At 35.6% G+C, this 16,706-nt stretch overlaps 1 protein-coding gene across 3 annotated transcripts in view; it reads left to right on the top strand.

Annotated features, from left to right (window-relative positions):
* Window positions 1-16,706, top strand: part of VMP1 (vacuole membrane protein 1) — a 78,644-nt gene that overhangs the window by 17,854 nt on the left and 44,084 nt on the right. For all 3 annotated transcript variants that reach the window (XM_016203757.2, XM_016203767.2, XM_087826267.1), the window contains exons 6-7: window positions 7,677-7,844; window positions 15,317-15,448. In XM_016203757.2, coding sequence (XP_016059243.1) covers window positions 7,677-7,844; window positions 15,317-15,448 — 300 coding nt within the window. The remainder of the gene's footprint in view (window positions 1-7,676; window positions 7,845-15,316; window positions 15,449-16,706) is intronic.

Below are 16,706 nucleotides of genomic sequence, written 5' to 3'. Positions count from 1 at the left end.
TTAGAAAAGGTCTGTCTGCCCTTTTTTGATGAGTGCATGATCCGCTCTTTGCCCTGTCTTTCCCCAAGGAATGATTCATGTATTAACTCTCATGAGCATCACCACATCAAAGAAACCAAGGTCTCCAGGACATGGGGCTGGGTTTTCACCAAAGGGGGTATGCACAGACTGGATGACTTCCTGTCCTTAAGTCACTGTTTATTAATGTGTGCTTAAATGAAAGCTAAGAAGACACAGTTTAGCTGAAATCTGTTCTGTTGGGTATATATTTGAAACAATTGATAACCTTTTTAAAAGCTCTCTCTGTAAGTATGTGGTCCATTTTTCCTGAACACTGAAATCAACTCTATGATCAAATTTGCTTAGGTTTGTAGAAGGAAAGTGAAATGTGTCTTTATTTATGGATTGATTCAATATAGTAAAAAGGACTTAAAAGCCAGGTCCTTATAACTTGGAGCGTGAATGAGAGAGTTCATACATTTTTTGTTTAGGTTGGCAGTGTTCTACTTATTATAATACCTTTACTATGTAATCTTGTATGTTCTTGCCCTGTTACCTGGCATTATTATCATAATTATTATTGTTAGACTTTTCATCAGATGAGGAATGTGAGACAGAAGTCCTACTACATCTAGTAAGTTACTAACAGCTTCAGAAAGCAAAAACCCACATTAACTGATGCCCAGATTATTGCTTTTTGACATACTGTACTGCATCTGATAGAGAGGGACTAGAGGCTTCATTGTAAACATGGGGCCTTTTCCACAAAAAGAATATAACCACTAGTTAAACTTCTCAGTGCCCATTTGGAGTCAATAGTTCATTCTCTAGCCTTCTAGAATTTGCTGAACACCATAACATTAGGCAAGTTTTCTGACTATAATGAGAAAAGCAATGATTAAGAGAACTTGAGGAGTAGACTTCCTGTTTGCAAAAGCATTTCTAAAGGGGGACTTAAAGAAAACAAAGGTTTTGCAAGTCATGCACACAGCCATTTGCCATCTTTCATTTATTTATCACCAAGATATTCCTAATGAATCACATTCCAGACTAACCACTGACTCCTTTTGTTCCTTTAGTGAAGGAGTGTGGCAAACAAATGTTTTCCCAGTGAATCAGCACAGGATTCTTGATTTTACTACCTTTGCCCTAAACTTTCCAGACAAAACTAATTGGAAATGTTGCCTTTGGGATCTCACTTGACTTCTGTGTATGGATGATGGATTAGGCTATGAATTGACATTACAGATGTTATGCAAACAACTCCAGTCTTTAGGAATTTTTTATCAGTTCTGAGAGAGCTGCCTAGGGCGGAAGAATGTCTGTCTGTCTGTCTGCTCATCTTCCTTAAAAAAACACACATCCACATACTGCACTCTTAATACGGCATACTTTTCATCCTGGTTGAGAAAGAGCTTGGCTAAATAGGCTCACAATTAACTAACGACCATTTTAGGTTGTTAGTTGTTAAGAAATGTTTCTGGAAGAAAGGGCCCTAAAATATACCCAACAGTAAAGTTCAAAAACCAGAAAACATTTTTTTCCCCATGAAGCAGTTTGTCATTTTACTAAATATAATTTTTTTCAGAGATTAAGGTATGACTATCCCATACCTTCCTTACAAAGACCCTAATTTGTGTTTGTGGCACCAGGACTCCCTTCTCAGGGCTTACACAGGTACTACATTATCAGGGCACTACCTAGAACTTCTCTTAACTACCAGATTAGAATACTTGTGTATGGTATAATTTTAAGAATGATAATTTTATCTTTTAATTCTAAATTTATCTTCATTGGACAGAACTAGTAGTATATTACCATTCCTGAAGCTAGACTAAAAATGCCATATAATTATCTCTGCTAATTTTTCTCTATCAATCACTAAAACTTCTTATTTTACATTGCTCATGAAAGGATATAAACTGTAGAAATGTGACTCAAAATGTATCTTAAAAGAATACTTTATAAGTTAAAATACTTTTCCCACCAATACCTGTATCTGCTCTTATTAGAAATCTTACCCTGGTCTAACTACAGATTTGCTCTCACCCAGACATATTCTTGCCTCGCCAAGCACTACATCTTTTATCCTGGACAGGCAGAATTATTCCATTATGAAAACTTTGGAAAATATAATGTAATACAGTTCATGAGACTGAATACATGAGGCTTTGAACTGAAGCAAAACCAGATGTTCGATATGTCACAAATAACTGAGCTATCTTGTTGAGTTGACTACACTTAGAATGCCTATACTGAATTACTCCCCATTCCCAATAAAGGGCCCTAAAACCTGTCACTCTGGTGAGAGTATAACATTTCATCACAGTCATAAAGTTCAACCTCCAATCACCAAAGGGAACTTCCATTGACGGTAATTAGGAACTCTCAGGAGTTATGTGTGCAATTAGTGAATGTTACCTGTGACCTGGTTGCTAACCAGGGAATTATAGAATGGCCTGTGCTGGGGAATAGCAGGCGGGGCTGTGTATAGCTGTTTGACTTCCTTTTTTTACCACCACAAAGAAAGGACACTACACTGTCCTTAACTGGAGAATTTAATCTCTGGGGACCTCTATTTGCTGTTTTTCCTTAAGCATTACTCCTTGTGTTGATGTTTACTTTGCCACATGATGCATTCTTTGAAATGAGCTGAGACTAGTTTTATACCCCAGCACACAGTCTGTCTTGGTGGATGTTCCATGGACACCTGAAAAGAATATGTATTTGGCTATTGCTGGGTGGAGTGTTTTATATTGTTCAAGTCTTTCATACTGGTTGTCAGTTTACTTGTTCTGTCAACTAATAAGAGAAGGCTGTTGAAATTTCCAACTATAATTGTAGATGTGTTCATTTCTCCTTTCAGTTTTTGCTTAGTATATTTTGACAGTCGGTTAATGGGGTACCTACGCCCTGGGAACTGTTATGTCTTCCTGTATCATCATGAAATGTCATTATTCATCCCTAGTAAGTCCCATCTTGCAGTCTGCTTCATCTGATAATGTGGCCACTCCATCTTTTTTGTGATTATTTTAAAATAGTTTATCGTTTTCATTTCTCTACTGTTAACTTTGGGTCTAGATGTTTAAAATGACTTAAACACAGCAGGTACTGGGTCTTGCTTTTTAATCCAGTCTGACGCTCTCTGACAGTCTGCTTTCTGTTGTTGTGAATCCTCACCCGAGGATATTTTTTTCCTTGATTTTTAAAGACTGTGGGGGGGGGGGGGAAGAGAGAGAGAGAGAGAGAGAGAGAGAGACATCGATCGGTTGCCTCCCGCACACTCCATGACTGGGACTGGGGATCCAGCCTTCAATCTAGGTACTTCCCCTTGACTGGGAGTTGAACCCGGGACCCTTTGGTGCACAGGCTGATGCTCTAGCCCTTGAGCCGCACCAGCCAGGGTGACACTCTGCTTTTTGCTTGTATGTTTGGTACATTTACAATTAATGTAGTTATCAGTGCGGTAGTGGTTAAGTCTACTCTCAAAATGTTTTTCCACCTATTTTTTTTTTCTTTTCCTACCTTATTTTCGACTGAGCATTTTATTCCTCCCATGCTTTATGTTCTTGTCATATATTTTATTTTTACATATGTCATCTTCTTTGCTATAAACACTAGTTATTTTTTTAAAGAGATTTTAAAATGAGGAAGGGTCTTGTGTATTTCCAGTGCTCTTTACTCCTTTGTATTCATTAAAGTTTCCATCTGGTATCACTTTTCTTCTGAGAATTTCCTTTAACGTTTATAGTAGTGCGGATCTGCTGGAACCAATTCTTTTGGCTTTTGTTTGTCTGAAAATGTTTTTATTTCATCTTTATTTTTGAAGTATATTTTCCATAGATTCTAGATTGACAGGTGTGTGTTTTTTCCTTTAAACATTTTAGAGAAATTTCCCACTGTATTTTGTTTTGTATTATGTCTGATAAGAACTCTTATCTGTATTTTCCTATAGATAGTGTGTTATTTTTATCTCCTCTGATTGCTTTTTAAGGTTTTCTTGTTATTACTTAGTTCTAGCAATTTAATTATGATATGATTATGATTTTCAGAAGTTTGTTATGTTTTATTTTCTTTGTCTTGATCCTGACTAAGGTTGGTTGAGTTTCTTAGATCTATGAGCTAATGGATTGAAGTTTTTCGTCAAATCTTGAAAATATTTGACTACTCTTTATTCAAGTATCTTTTTTGCACATAACCCGCCCCACACATCTTTTCCTCTCTTTCTAGGATTCCAACCACATGTATGTTAGACTGGTTGATCTTATTTGATAAGTTACGGAGGTTAACTCCTTCCATAGCCTTCACTCTCTGTTTAAATACTTTTTATTGCCCTGTCTTCAAGTTCTTTAATATTTCCTTCTGCAGTATTTAATCTGTTGATTATCTAATGAATTTTTCTATTCAGATATATTTTTAGCTCTAGAAGTTCCATTTTGTTCTTTTTTATATTTTCTGTTTCTTCATTGTATTTAGGTTTTCCTTTTAAATCAGGGATCAGCAGACATCTTCTGTAAAAGGCCATACATTAAATACTTTAGACCTTGTAGCCCATAGAGTCTCTGTCATAGCTATTCAATTTTGCCATCATAGCCCAGTGTTACCCAGAAACAATATGTAAATGAATGCACATGGCTGTATTCTTTGAAACTTTATTTATAAAGTGGTGGTGGGCCAAATTTGGCTCATGGGCTGAAGTTGCCAAGTCCCTGAACATATTTATATTCACTGTTTTTAAGTTCTTGTCTGCTAATTATATTATCTCCAACATTTCTGAGTGTGTTTCTTTTGACTAATATTTCTTCTATTTATTGCTGACATTTTCCTGCTTCACATATCTAATTATTTCTTGTTGGGTGCTGGATATGTGATGTTAAATAGTTGATTGAATGAATTTTGCTGTCTTCCTTTATAGAGCATTAGTTTTTTGTTTTGCTGGGCAGTTAAATTAACCTGTGGATCAGCTTGACCTATTTAAGGCTTTAAAAAAATCTAATTATGGCCTATCTGGTGTAGCTTTTACTCTAGGCCCTTTTCAAAGTCTTCCCCTGAATGCTGAGCCTCTTCTTCTCTCAGCTGGTTGAAGCTCAAGTGCTTTCCAGCCCTATACGAACTCTAGGAATTGTTAATATCACAAATCCCTATGAGTTGTTCTTGTTCCGCTAGCTGTACTTTGCCTGGCCTCATGGACTCTCACCCTAGCATGTCGTGCAGTGTTGTATGACCAAGTCTCAAGGGGACCCCATGCACATTTATAGAGTTCTTTCTCGACATGGTTCCCTCTTCACTAGTTTCTGCCCCACAGATTTCAACTATTCAAAGAGGCAAGATCTTCTCATATCAGCAAGACCACCATGCTGTGCTTGGGCTCATCCTGTTTGGACCGTGGATTTTGCTGTAGACACAAAGTGTGTCTACAAATCAAGAGCCCGAATCATCATAGGGTTTCTTCATTTGTATCCTTTCTCTCAGCAGTCAGAGGTCCTGTACTGCCTGTGGTGCAGTGTCTGAAAAGAATTGTTCCACATATTTTGTCCAGTTTTCTAGTTGTTTGCTTAGGAGTGAGTCTGTACCAGTTACTTCATGATCTGAGATGGAAAACCCTCAGCCACAGGCCAATACGTATCAATACCTGCAGGCTACCACGAGAGCTGGAACATTGTGTTATTTTTATGTTTTACAGTGGTTCTGCCCGGGTAGTCTTTTCTGTTTATACTCTAGCTGTTTGTCTTTATCCCATGTTTCTCCATTTTGTATGGTTAAAATGTGATTCTTTCATATTTGGTACATAATAATAGGACTTGTAGGTTTTAGAAAATACACTTAAAAGGTAGCTCCAATATGTATATAACTTTTAAAATTCTTTTAATCAAAATGATTTTAAGTTTCTATGTTTGGTGTTTTTCATGTAAATTAATATTTATTTCAGTAAAGTCAGTTATATTTAGGAACCTTTATCCTGTAATGTTGAAAAGAATTTGTGAGGTTTCCTATCAGTTAATGTAGTTTAAACTAAAATGTCAAGGTACAGGCTAACTGTACTCCTGAGAATGAACAAAGGACAAGAAGCTGAGTTATTTGTGTTCATTTTGTCTGGGAACCACCACATCTGCTCTAAGGCTGAGTAATCATGACTTATTAGTGTGGTTATGGAAAGTATATATCAGTTTAGTTGTGTGAATGAACTGTCCTTTCTTTAGGGAAAAAATCCTCATCATATTGCTGAAAATTTCCCTTTTTAAAGTCACTTAAAATTAAAACTATGAATAAATCTTCTATCTTTTTGGATAATGTGTTTAATCTGATAGGGTGCATATTTTATCTATATTTCTAGAATAGAAATGTGATTTTTTTCCCCTCCTCTATATCCCAGAAATCTCATTATTTTAGTTTCCAAGAAAGTTCAATTTTTGTTTATTTCTAGAGCTAAGAGGTAGACTGTTCCTGCAGTCTACAGGGGACAGTTGTGTGGCGATATCGTGGACAAACTGTTGAATTTTTTCTGTTTACTTACTGGTATCGCATTCCTCTTTCAGTTTTCAAACTTTAAATGTGAAAGTTACAATTTTTCTTTAAATTGCATCTGATGCTTAGCTGTAAGTGTACAGTGAGAAATTTTTCACTGATTATTCAGTTATTCTGAATTCCCAAACTTCAAACTTGGGGGTTTTTTGAGGATTATAAAGTAATCCTTTCCCCCCCCCATTTGGTTATATTTGGAGTTTTTGGATTTGAGAACTGGATAAAACCATAAAATGAGTCTAATTCTCTTGCCTTGCAGGAGAGTAAACTGACGCCCAGAAAGTTAAATGACTTGTCCGAGGTTTTTTATTTTCTAACCCTTAATTTACTGTTTTCCCAGTGATTCCTAAACCTAGCCTGTTAGAACCTAACCTATTTGAAACTCTAAAGGAGCTTGTTTATAACATACAGGTTCCCACTTCTACCTATTGAATCAGCCTATACTTAGGAGACCCAGGAATTTATATTTTTAACAAACTCCCTAGTTGATTCTTATGCAAAAACCTTACCTTGGCATACGTTTGGGAACCCTTGTTTAAGCCTTTATTGCATTATTAACCCATTTTACTCTATATGATTAAAATATAAGTGAGGTAGTTATTTCACCAACTTTTTAAAGACAAAAAGTGATATTCTCAAATTATGACTAAAACAATAGCAGCATAGGAAGTTTTTATCAAAGGGAATATAACCTTCTTACAAATGAGAAATATAGATAAATAAAATTAGAATCAAGCCAGAAATCATATGGTTTCCAGAGGCTAGTGTTGGGGGAGGGAGATTGAGTACAAAAAAACACAAGGGAACTTTTTGCAGTAATGGAAATTATTTCTATCTTGATTCATTATTATACAGCTGAACATATTTGTCAAAATTCATGTAATATAGATCTAAAAAAGTGACCCTTACCATATGTAAATTATCAATAAATCTGATTTTTTTTTTTTTATAAAGCAAACCAGGAGGAAATTCTGGGAAGGAGTTTTCAGATTACCATCTGTATCTTGGAATATTTAGTTAGATTCTTGTTCTTTAAAAGCTAAGATTTTTTTCTATAAATATATAGCGATTAACGTACTGTTAAAATAGCATGTGCATTGATGATTCCTTTTTCATTAATATTTCTAATCAGATTTCTCATATTTGTTTTATAGGGTCCACATATAGCTTCAGTTACTTTAGCTGCTTATGAATGCAATTCAGTTAATTTCCCTGAACCACCCTATCCTGATCAGATTATTTGCCCAGATGAAGAGGGCATTGAAGGATCCGTTTCTTTATGGAGCATCATCTCAAAAGTTAGGATTGAGGCCTGCATGTGGGTAAGGTGTCTGTTCTCATATTTGTCTAAAATTTAACTGTCTGTATACTTTGTTGTACCTCATTGAAGGTGAATCCAAACATATACCAAGTCAGTAGATAATTAAGTCATGAAGTCATTGGCTGCCTACTTCCAAGTAAAACAAACCCTTTAGAGCTTTTTCTGTTCATTAATGACATTCAGAAGGAAGGTATGAAGCCATAGGGACCATGAAGCCCTTGATGCCAGGTCACAACAGCAGGGAAAAGGAGCACGGATGATGCAGCTGTGCTACTTTGTAAGAGTTTGCCAAAGTTTCTATGTTTGATAAACACACAGCAGGTGCTTATATATCAGTCTCAGATTGTAAATGTTATGTCTCTCTCTCCTAAATTTGAATACTCAGTGTTTATTCTTAGAGGACTCATTTTATTTTCTGAATTGTTATAATACTAAAGTAAGATGAGACGTTCCTTCGTAAACCAAGCTTTACTGTAGTGGAGGCATCAGACTGTATGGTTGTATATTGTGATCTTCCTTTCAGTTGTACCGATTATTTTTTCTGTGATTTGCTTAAGTATATTTTGGGAACTTTTTGGACTACCTGTTCAATGGCAAATGTATTTTAACCCATACAAAGCCTTCTTTTTTTTCTACATGCTTAAATTCATTCAGGTGTCTGTCATTGAGAAATAGTTCATTTGCTCAAGATTTCCTGTTACCATTTGAACTGTTCCTAATTCATCGTTTGCATTTATTAAGTTATATATTACCTGTAACTTTTTCCCCTAATAGTTTCTTATAAAATAAAAAATATGGAACAGATCACTAAAAATCTCAACTAAAATGAAGGTGAATATGAATATTGTGCCCACAGAAGAGGCAGAGTTTTCAAAGACATTTAAGTGGTATCAGTTATGTTGTGTTTTAAAAGAATTATCAGGGAAATGCCATACGTTGAACTTGCTGAATATGAAAGACAGGAAAAATTGTCGTGTTTCCTGTTACTCTTTTATAAACACTGGAAACAGATTCATTGTACTAGTTGCCTATGTTTTTAAAATTTGGCCACATTAGTCTTTTGATGAAAAATTTTTATTAAAATAACAAAATACTTGGAACATGCTAGAAAGGGACTATGTATATAGACTTCAGTTTTCTATTTTCTTTTGTTCTTTCAAAAATGATTTACCAGCTGGATTAACACCAGTGCCAATAAAGAAAAATTTCCATCTCAACTGGCAGTGGTAACTGCCTCCTCCAAATGCCCATAGTATGCATTATCTGAAGTGCTCACTTGGCCTGGCATCATTCATACCTTAAACTAGTCAGCTTGGTTGGTGTAGTGTCTTACTTCCCCAAATAAATGTTAAATTCCTAAAAAATACAGACTGCATTCAATTTATTACCCCTACAGCACTCAGCACTAGACTTTGCACATAGTACAAGAATGTCAGTAAGTGCTGACTTCCCTGGCCAGTGTGGCTCAGTTGGTTGGGCGTTGTCCCGTGTACAGAGAGATTGCTGTTCCATTCCCGGTTGGAGCACACGCCCTGGTTGCGGGCTTGGTCCCCAGTGGGGGTGTACAGGAGGCAGCTGATTGATGTTCCATTCTCACATTGATACTTCTTTCTCTCTCCCTCTCCCTTCCTCTCTCTCTCGTCAATGAAAGAAATATATTTTAAAAATTAAATAAATACTGACTGATTGGCTGAATGTTTATTTGCTCTTCATATTTCCTTTTTTGACAACTCTTGTCATGTTAAAAAATGTAGCAAATGTCAAGTTATGGTTAAATGTGTTCCCTTTGTTCTCAGCATTTATAAGGACAGGCCTTTCAATAAAAAGTGCTAAGAAAACTAGAATATCCACATGCAAAAGAATGAAGGTGAACTGTTACCTTAAGCCATAAACAAAAATTAACTCAAAATGCATCATATGCATAAACTAAAGAGCTAAAACTATAAAACTCTTAGAAGAAAACAGAGAAAAACCTGCATGATGTTGAATTTCACAGTCATTTCTTAAGTGTAACACCAAAAGGTTAGGTAACAAAAGAAAAATTGATTAATTGAACTTCACTAACATTCAAACTTTGTACATCAACAGCACTATCAAAAGAGTGAAAAGACAACCGACAGAATGGGAGAAAATGTTTATAAATCGCATATCTGATAAGAGTTTAATAACCAGGATGTTTAAGGAGCTCCTATAACTCAACAACAAAAACACAAACAGATCAATTAAAAAATAGGCAAAGAACTTGAATAGACATTTCTCCAAAGAAGATATACCAATGTCCAATAAGCCCATGGAAAGATTCTCAACATCATTAAATCACTGAAAAAATGCAAATCAAACCATAAGGAAATACCCTTTTACACACATTAGGATGGCAGTTTTTTTTTAAAGGAAAATAAGTTTTGTTGAGGATGTGGAGAAATTGGAACCCTTACAGATTGCTGGTGGGAATGTAGTGATTCAGCTGCTGTGGAAGAGTTTGGTGGTTTCTCAAAAATATAAACATAGAATTACCTTATGACCCTCCTTTAATTTTCACTCCTACGTAAATATCCAAAAGAACTGAAAACAGACTCATATAAGTACAGATATGTGTACTTCACTGTTCAGCAGCATTATTCATATTATCAGAAAGGTAGAAACAACCCAAGTGTCCCTAAACAGATAAAAGGATAAACAAAATGTAATATATATATGTAATGTGATATTACTCAGCCATCAAAGTATTGAAGTTCTGATACATGCAATAATACGATAAACCTTATGAAAACGTTGTTGAGTGAAATAGGCCAGACATAGAAACACAAATATGGTATGATTCCACTTATGTGAACTCTCTAGAAGAGTCATGAGGTTGAGAAGCCTGAGTTGAGTGTGTTGGACTTGATCCTTACATAAACTTGATCCCATGGCTTTTTTTAGGGGAATGTCTTACTTGATAGAAAACGAATAACTTGTTTACAGTGTTTATTTAATTTGTACTTTGTAAAATTAAAATGTCTTTACAGACTCCACTATCATTATAAATATATTGAGTCAGTGAAATCATTAAAATACGTAGTACTTCTAATTATAAGATAAAGACCAGGGTGAACCTCAGTTTCAACTTGTTCATATAAGTCTTTGGAGCACATTAAAATGAGTTGTTTTATGTTGTTCATCAGTAGGTTACCTTTTTTTAGTTTGCATCTTTTTGATCTTCCACAATTTGGCTCTGTCACCATAGCAAGGCTTCATAAATTTTCTTTTCATTCAGAATTCCAATAATAGTTATTACGTATCCATGTGCAGGAGAGTCAGAGTGAGCAACACTTAGCAGTCTCTACCCTCCTGGAGCTTTACGTTCTAGTGAGGGGCATAATTATCATGGGGAAATTATACATGTAAATACTTAAACAAAATGTGATAGATCCTATGAAGGAGAAGTCTGTATAGCACAAAGATGTTCCCTCATCTGTGATTCAGTTAAGATCTAAGGAAAATCAGAAGTAAAGTGGGGTGGAGGGAATAGCAGTAGGGCGGGGAGAAAGCACTGTGTGGTGACTTTCAGATGGAGAGCATCACCTTTTAAGGGCATTTACATATTTCTTAACTTCATGTCTTTTGGGGAGGTTTTTTGTAGTAGAATATATATAACATAAAGTTTACCGTTTTAACCATTTGTAAGTGTACAACTTTCTGACATTACGTACATTCATGATGTTGCCTGGCCATCACCAATCCCGACTTCCAGAACTGTTTTGTCATCCCAGTTAGAAACTCGGTACCCTTTCAATAGTAACTCACCATTCCCTCCTCTCTCTAGCCCTCGGGAGCCTCTATTCTACTTTCTATCTGTGCATTTTCCTATTCTAGATACCCCATGTAAGTGAACTCATAAATATCCATCTCTGTGTCTGGCTTATTTCACTTAGCATAGTGTTTTCAAGTTCCATCCATGTTATAGCATGTATCAGAAGTTCATTCTTTCAAAGGCTGTTTTACAATTAAAACTGGAAGCAAATTTTCTTTTTTATTTGTAGGACAATCTGATAATTTTACTCAAATTGGTGTAATTTTTTTAAAAATATATCTTTATTGATTTCAGAGAGAGGAAAGGAGAGGGAGAGAAAGATAGAAACATCAATGATGAGAGAGTCATTGATCGAGCCCGCAACCCGGGCATGTGCCCTGCCGGGGAGTCGAACCCCAATCTCCTGGATCCTACGCCGATGCTCAACCGCTGAGCCACGCCCGGCTGGGCGGTGTAATTGTTTTTTAAGCGTTGTTGTAAGAGCCCTGAATTTCTCAATGCTTTTAAGCTTACCCTCCAAACTTTTGCCTTTCGCCTCTGATTCATGTTTTTAGTTGGGATATTTAAAGGAAAAATGATTTTGTTTTTAAAGATTATTAACACGCTGACAATACAAAACTACCATAATTTCTCAGTATAAAATTTATGTATAAAAATTTCTACTCTCCAGATTTTACCATTGAACTTATGATTCCTTACATAGAAAAGCAAAATGCTGCTGATTTGCTTGTGAATCCACTTGACAAAACTTTTTATTTTATTGATTTTAAGGGGAGGGGAGAAACACCAATTTGTTGTTCCACTTATTTATGCATTCATTAGTTGATTCTTGTATGTGCCCTGACCAGAGATCAAACCTGCAACCTTAGGACACAATTTTTAAAAGCCAAAAATTCAGAGTTGTTCTCCTCCCAAAAATCTTTGAATAAAATGAAGACTCCAGGAAGATACTGTGTTTCTCTCTTGGTGTTGCATATTTTGTGCATATTAAAATCTCAGGACTTCAGGGCAATAAATTGGTATGTAGTAGATGGTTTTTTGAAAGAGCTTTCTGAATTACTGCTTGAATAAATACCACTTGTCTTTCTTTTGCAGTAAGGAAGCCAGTCATTTCTTCCCCTTAATTAAACCCAGGCTGACAGTTTTTAATGTTCCACAGTTTTGTTTTGTTTTTTTGTTTTGATTGTGTGAGAATTATAAAATTGTTCTGTAAGAATCATGAAATTTTGGTACTTTAGTATCTACTTTGAGATAACTGGCTAAATAAACTACTGTGTCTGGAATATAATGTGTTTTGGGGAACCTGCCTGGATAACTGTATTTCCCTTTTATTTATTTGAATAAAAAATAGAATACTGACTTGTGATCACCATTCTTGTCTCGCCAGTTTGGGAAAACATGAGCAAAATTAAAATATAGTAAATGTGGTCAGTTAAGTATAAGATATTATGTATCTCTTGATTTCATCTCAATTCATTATTACTTCCTTTTTAACTTTAAGGAAACTTGTCATGAGGTTCAATCACATGATTGCTTTCAGAACTATTGAACATTTGACTTAACAGGTTTTAAGAGAAGTTCATGTTGTAAATGTTGCAATTAACTTTTCTTCCTACTTTTTGTTATGGGGGAAAAAATTAAGTACAAAGAATTACATAATTAATTCAATGTAGTGTTACCCAACTTTAGCTGATATTAACTCCTGGCTAATATTGTTTTATGTATACCCCTCCCCACTCTGCTCTCAATTATCTTGAAGCATATCCTAGATAACATCAGATTCCATCTGTAAATAGATCAACCTTAGAACATTAAAAAATTATCACACCTAAGAGAAATTTGGGAATAGTCTCTCCAAATCAGTTAAACAGTTAGTGTTCAAATTATTTTGGTTGAATTTATTTCTTTTGTTTTTCTTTTCAAATTTATTTGTTATTGAAACTGTACTGTTTGTCAAGTATAGTTTCCCACAGTCCTATTTTTACTGATTGTATTTCAGTTGGTGTAGTTTAAGTATGTTTCTATGTCCCCTATATTTTCTGTGAGTTGATAGTTAGATTGAGAGGCTTGAAAAAAAATTCTTTTTGCAAGAATATACTTCAGTCTTGTGTATCTCTATCATTAGGTGCAGTAGTGTCTGCTTGTCTTTTTTGTGTGTGATATTAGCAGCATTATTATGTAAGTTCATTATTTTATTAGGGTTATAAAATGGGGGTATTCCCGTTATATCATTTTTTCTTTAGTTATTGACCAAATACTTTTATAAAGAGAAACTTCTCCTTAGCAGTTTGATTGCCCTGAGATGTCTTTCATTTAGGTAAAACAGGATAAATAATTGATTTTTCTCTTTGTTACCAGTTTCTAAAATAGTAAGTTGGTCTTCTAACATCCTCCAAAGTTGACTAACTCTAACTTTTACTGTTGAGCAAAGTATGATTTATGTTTTGCTCCTGTAGCCTCCTCTGCATGTGCTCTTCTCCTTTCTCCGGTTTTAACTGACAGTAGCCTTTTCCTTACTTCACAACTCTTGTTTCACACGTGGGCAATGCAGTTTCACTTGCAGATCATGGGTCCTACACGTTGGAACGTAACACTGTGAACAAAGATTGTTTGAGTTAGATAATGTACCTTGGGGATTCTTTTCAAGGCATTTGTAGGCAGAGCCTCAGGACAGAGCAAACAGAAAGGCCTAAAGTTGCTCCTGAGAACTAGCAGATGCCTTTTTCATTCACTGTGACTCAGGGCAGACAAGGATGGCTCAGAGTTGAGGATTTTCCTGAAGGCTGTGTGCCTCTTGCACTGTTACCTATTCTGTATTTGAGCCACGTAAGTTCAAACCACGTTCCTGATTCTTTTACCTTTGTTTTCATCCTTATATCCTGAGTTGGTTGGGAAAAAACAAGAATCCACAAAGAGACTAAAACATGAGTCATTCGATGTCCTGAGGAAATACATTTTTCCTGTGGTGAAGATTTATCCATCCTAATGTTGAGTTGAAGGGGCTTCCTGACCACAATTTGTTAAAAGTTTTAACTCTGCACAAAAAATTCCTTTGAGAATAAAGCAACATCCTAAAATACCAGATTTCCTAGAAACTATTTGTCTTAATTAGTTATAATAGTGAATGCTCATTATCAAATCATTTGAATGTTTGAAAAGGGGGGAGGTGGAACTGACAAAATAATAGAGTATAAGTAGAGGCCTGGCCGGGTGGCTCGGTTGGTTGGAGCATCATCTCGTGCAGGTTTTGTTCCCCAGTCAGGGCGAGTGTGGGAGGCAACCGGTGATGTTTCCCTCTCACATTGATGTTTCTCTCTCTCTCTCTCCCCCCCTCCCTTCCCTTCCTTTCTCTAAAAATCAATTAAAAACATCCTCAGGTGAGGATAAAAAAAAAACGCAAAAAATAAAGTAGAAATAGAAATGCTAGAGAACGAACATTAATTTAGTGTCTGCAATACACCAGAAATTGTCTGTGTGTATCCTCTTACCTGGCATTGCCTAGGTCAGCATTAGGGGCAGGCTTCAAGCTCACATCCTCCTGACTGTGTACTAGTATATGCTTTCTCCCTAATCTGTGCATCTTAATATGCTTTTGGTGATATAGAAAAATATAGATTTGATGTGTTCAGTGCCACCGTGCTGAGAACAATCTCATGAGAGTGTTCTGGTTTCGCACACAGGGTGTTGGTACAGCAATCGGAGAGCTGCCCCCGTATTTCATGGCCAGAGCCGCTCGACTCTCAGGTGCTGAACCAGATGATGAAGAGTATCAGGAATTCGAAGAGATGCTGGAACATGCAGAGGCTGCACAAGTAAGAACAATGGGGGGAAATAAATAGAATACTTTAATTATCCTTAAAGAGCTTAGGATTAAGGTGAAATTGTTCATAGTTACTCTGAAGAAGAAAACTGCCAGTGTAAAAACAAAATGATGCATGGCTGGGATGGAATATTCAGAAAAGATGAAATACACAAGTGATTATAATCTTGGTTTTAGAATAGGGAAATATAGAAGGCATCAACAAAAAACTCAGACTCAGCTAAAACACCTTGCCAGAAAACCAGGGTAAATTCATGTTGCCAGTGAGGTTAAGGAGCTGAAACATTCCTTGCCCATTGTGTGTTTATAAGTATAGTCAGTCCTCATTTAATGTGGCCAGTAGGTCTGCTACTCTAACAAAAGGACAAGTAATGAAAGAATGTTGAGGGAAACAATGTTATTTAAGGACCTGCTGTTTTACCAAGCAGACCACTGAGTAAATAAGGGGGACAAATAGGCTGAGTCCAAAATAGTAGAACTTCCGAATTAATATTTTGAAAATACAATCAATGTAGTTTACCATGTTTAGATGAAATTATTTAGAAACTCCCAATTAAGAAAGAACAATTCAGAGAACGGCATCCTTTATCAATGAGGGGGGAAAAGGCTTTTTACATTTGAGTACAAACTGTATATCAGCCTGTATTTTAATGTTATGAAATAGGTGTTTTAGTCTTTGCAGGAAAATTCCTAAGAATATTATTAACTGAGTCTCCATTTAGTGATGACAGCAGAAATCAACATAAACATAGATAAAAGGATATAAAAGAAAGACATTTGAAAGACTGTCTATAAAATACATCTCCTTCCCTAGATTTGGTCATGAATCTATAAATTGTTTGAAAAATTGTTTTATCGTCATGTGTTTGTAGGTACATATGCCCACATAAGTGCACACACAATTTTTTGAAAAATGAGTTCATAATTTTCTTCTCAGTGGAATCTGAGACCCAAAAAAACATTACCATAGAGGAGGGGTATCATTAAAACCTATTAAAACCTATTAAAACCTATTTTAATGATAGGTAGACTTTTAAAAACAGCTTTATTAAGTGGAGATCAACCAAGAATAGTTAGAGTTTTTAATTGAAAACATTTTCAGGTATGGCTGTAGAATATCTAAATATAAAGCAAACGTATCACAGCTATGGACATTTGCTCTGCATGGCAAGTGTCCTTGTATCTGCTTTGCCTTATCTGTCAACAACTTACTCTGCCTCTCTCACACGTCATAATGCTTATATTAAGGC

Source organism: Miniopterus natalensis, chromosome 17 (assembly GCF_054644295.1).
Source record: "Miniopterus natalensis isolate mMinNat1 chromosome 17, mMinNat1.hap1, whole genome shotgun sequence".
NCBI classification, from domain to species: Eukaryota; Metazoa; Chordata; class Mammalia; order Chiroptera; family Miniopteridae; genus Miniopterus; species Miniopterus natalensis.
This window is presented reverse-complemented; position numbering and strand designations above follow the sequence as displayed.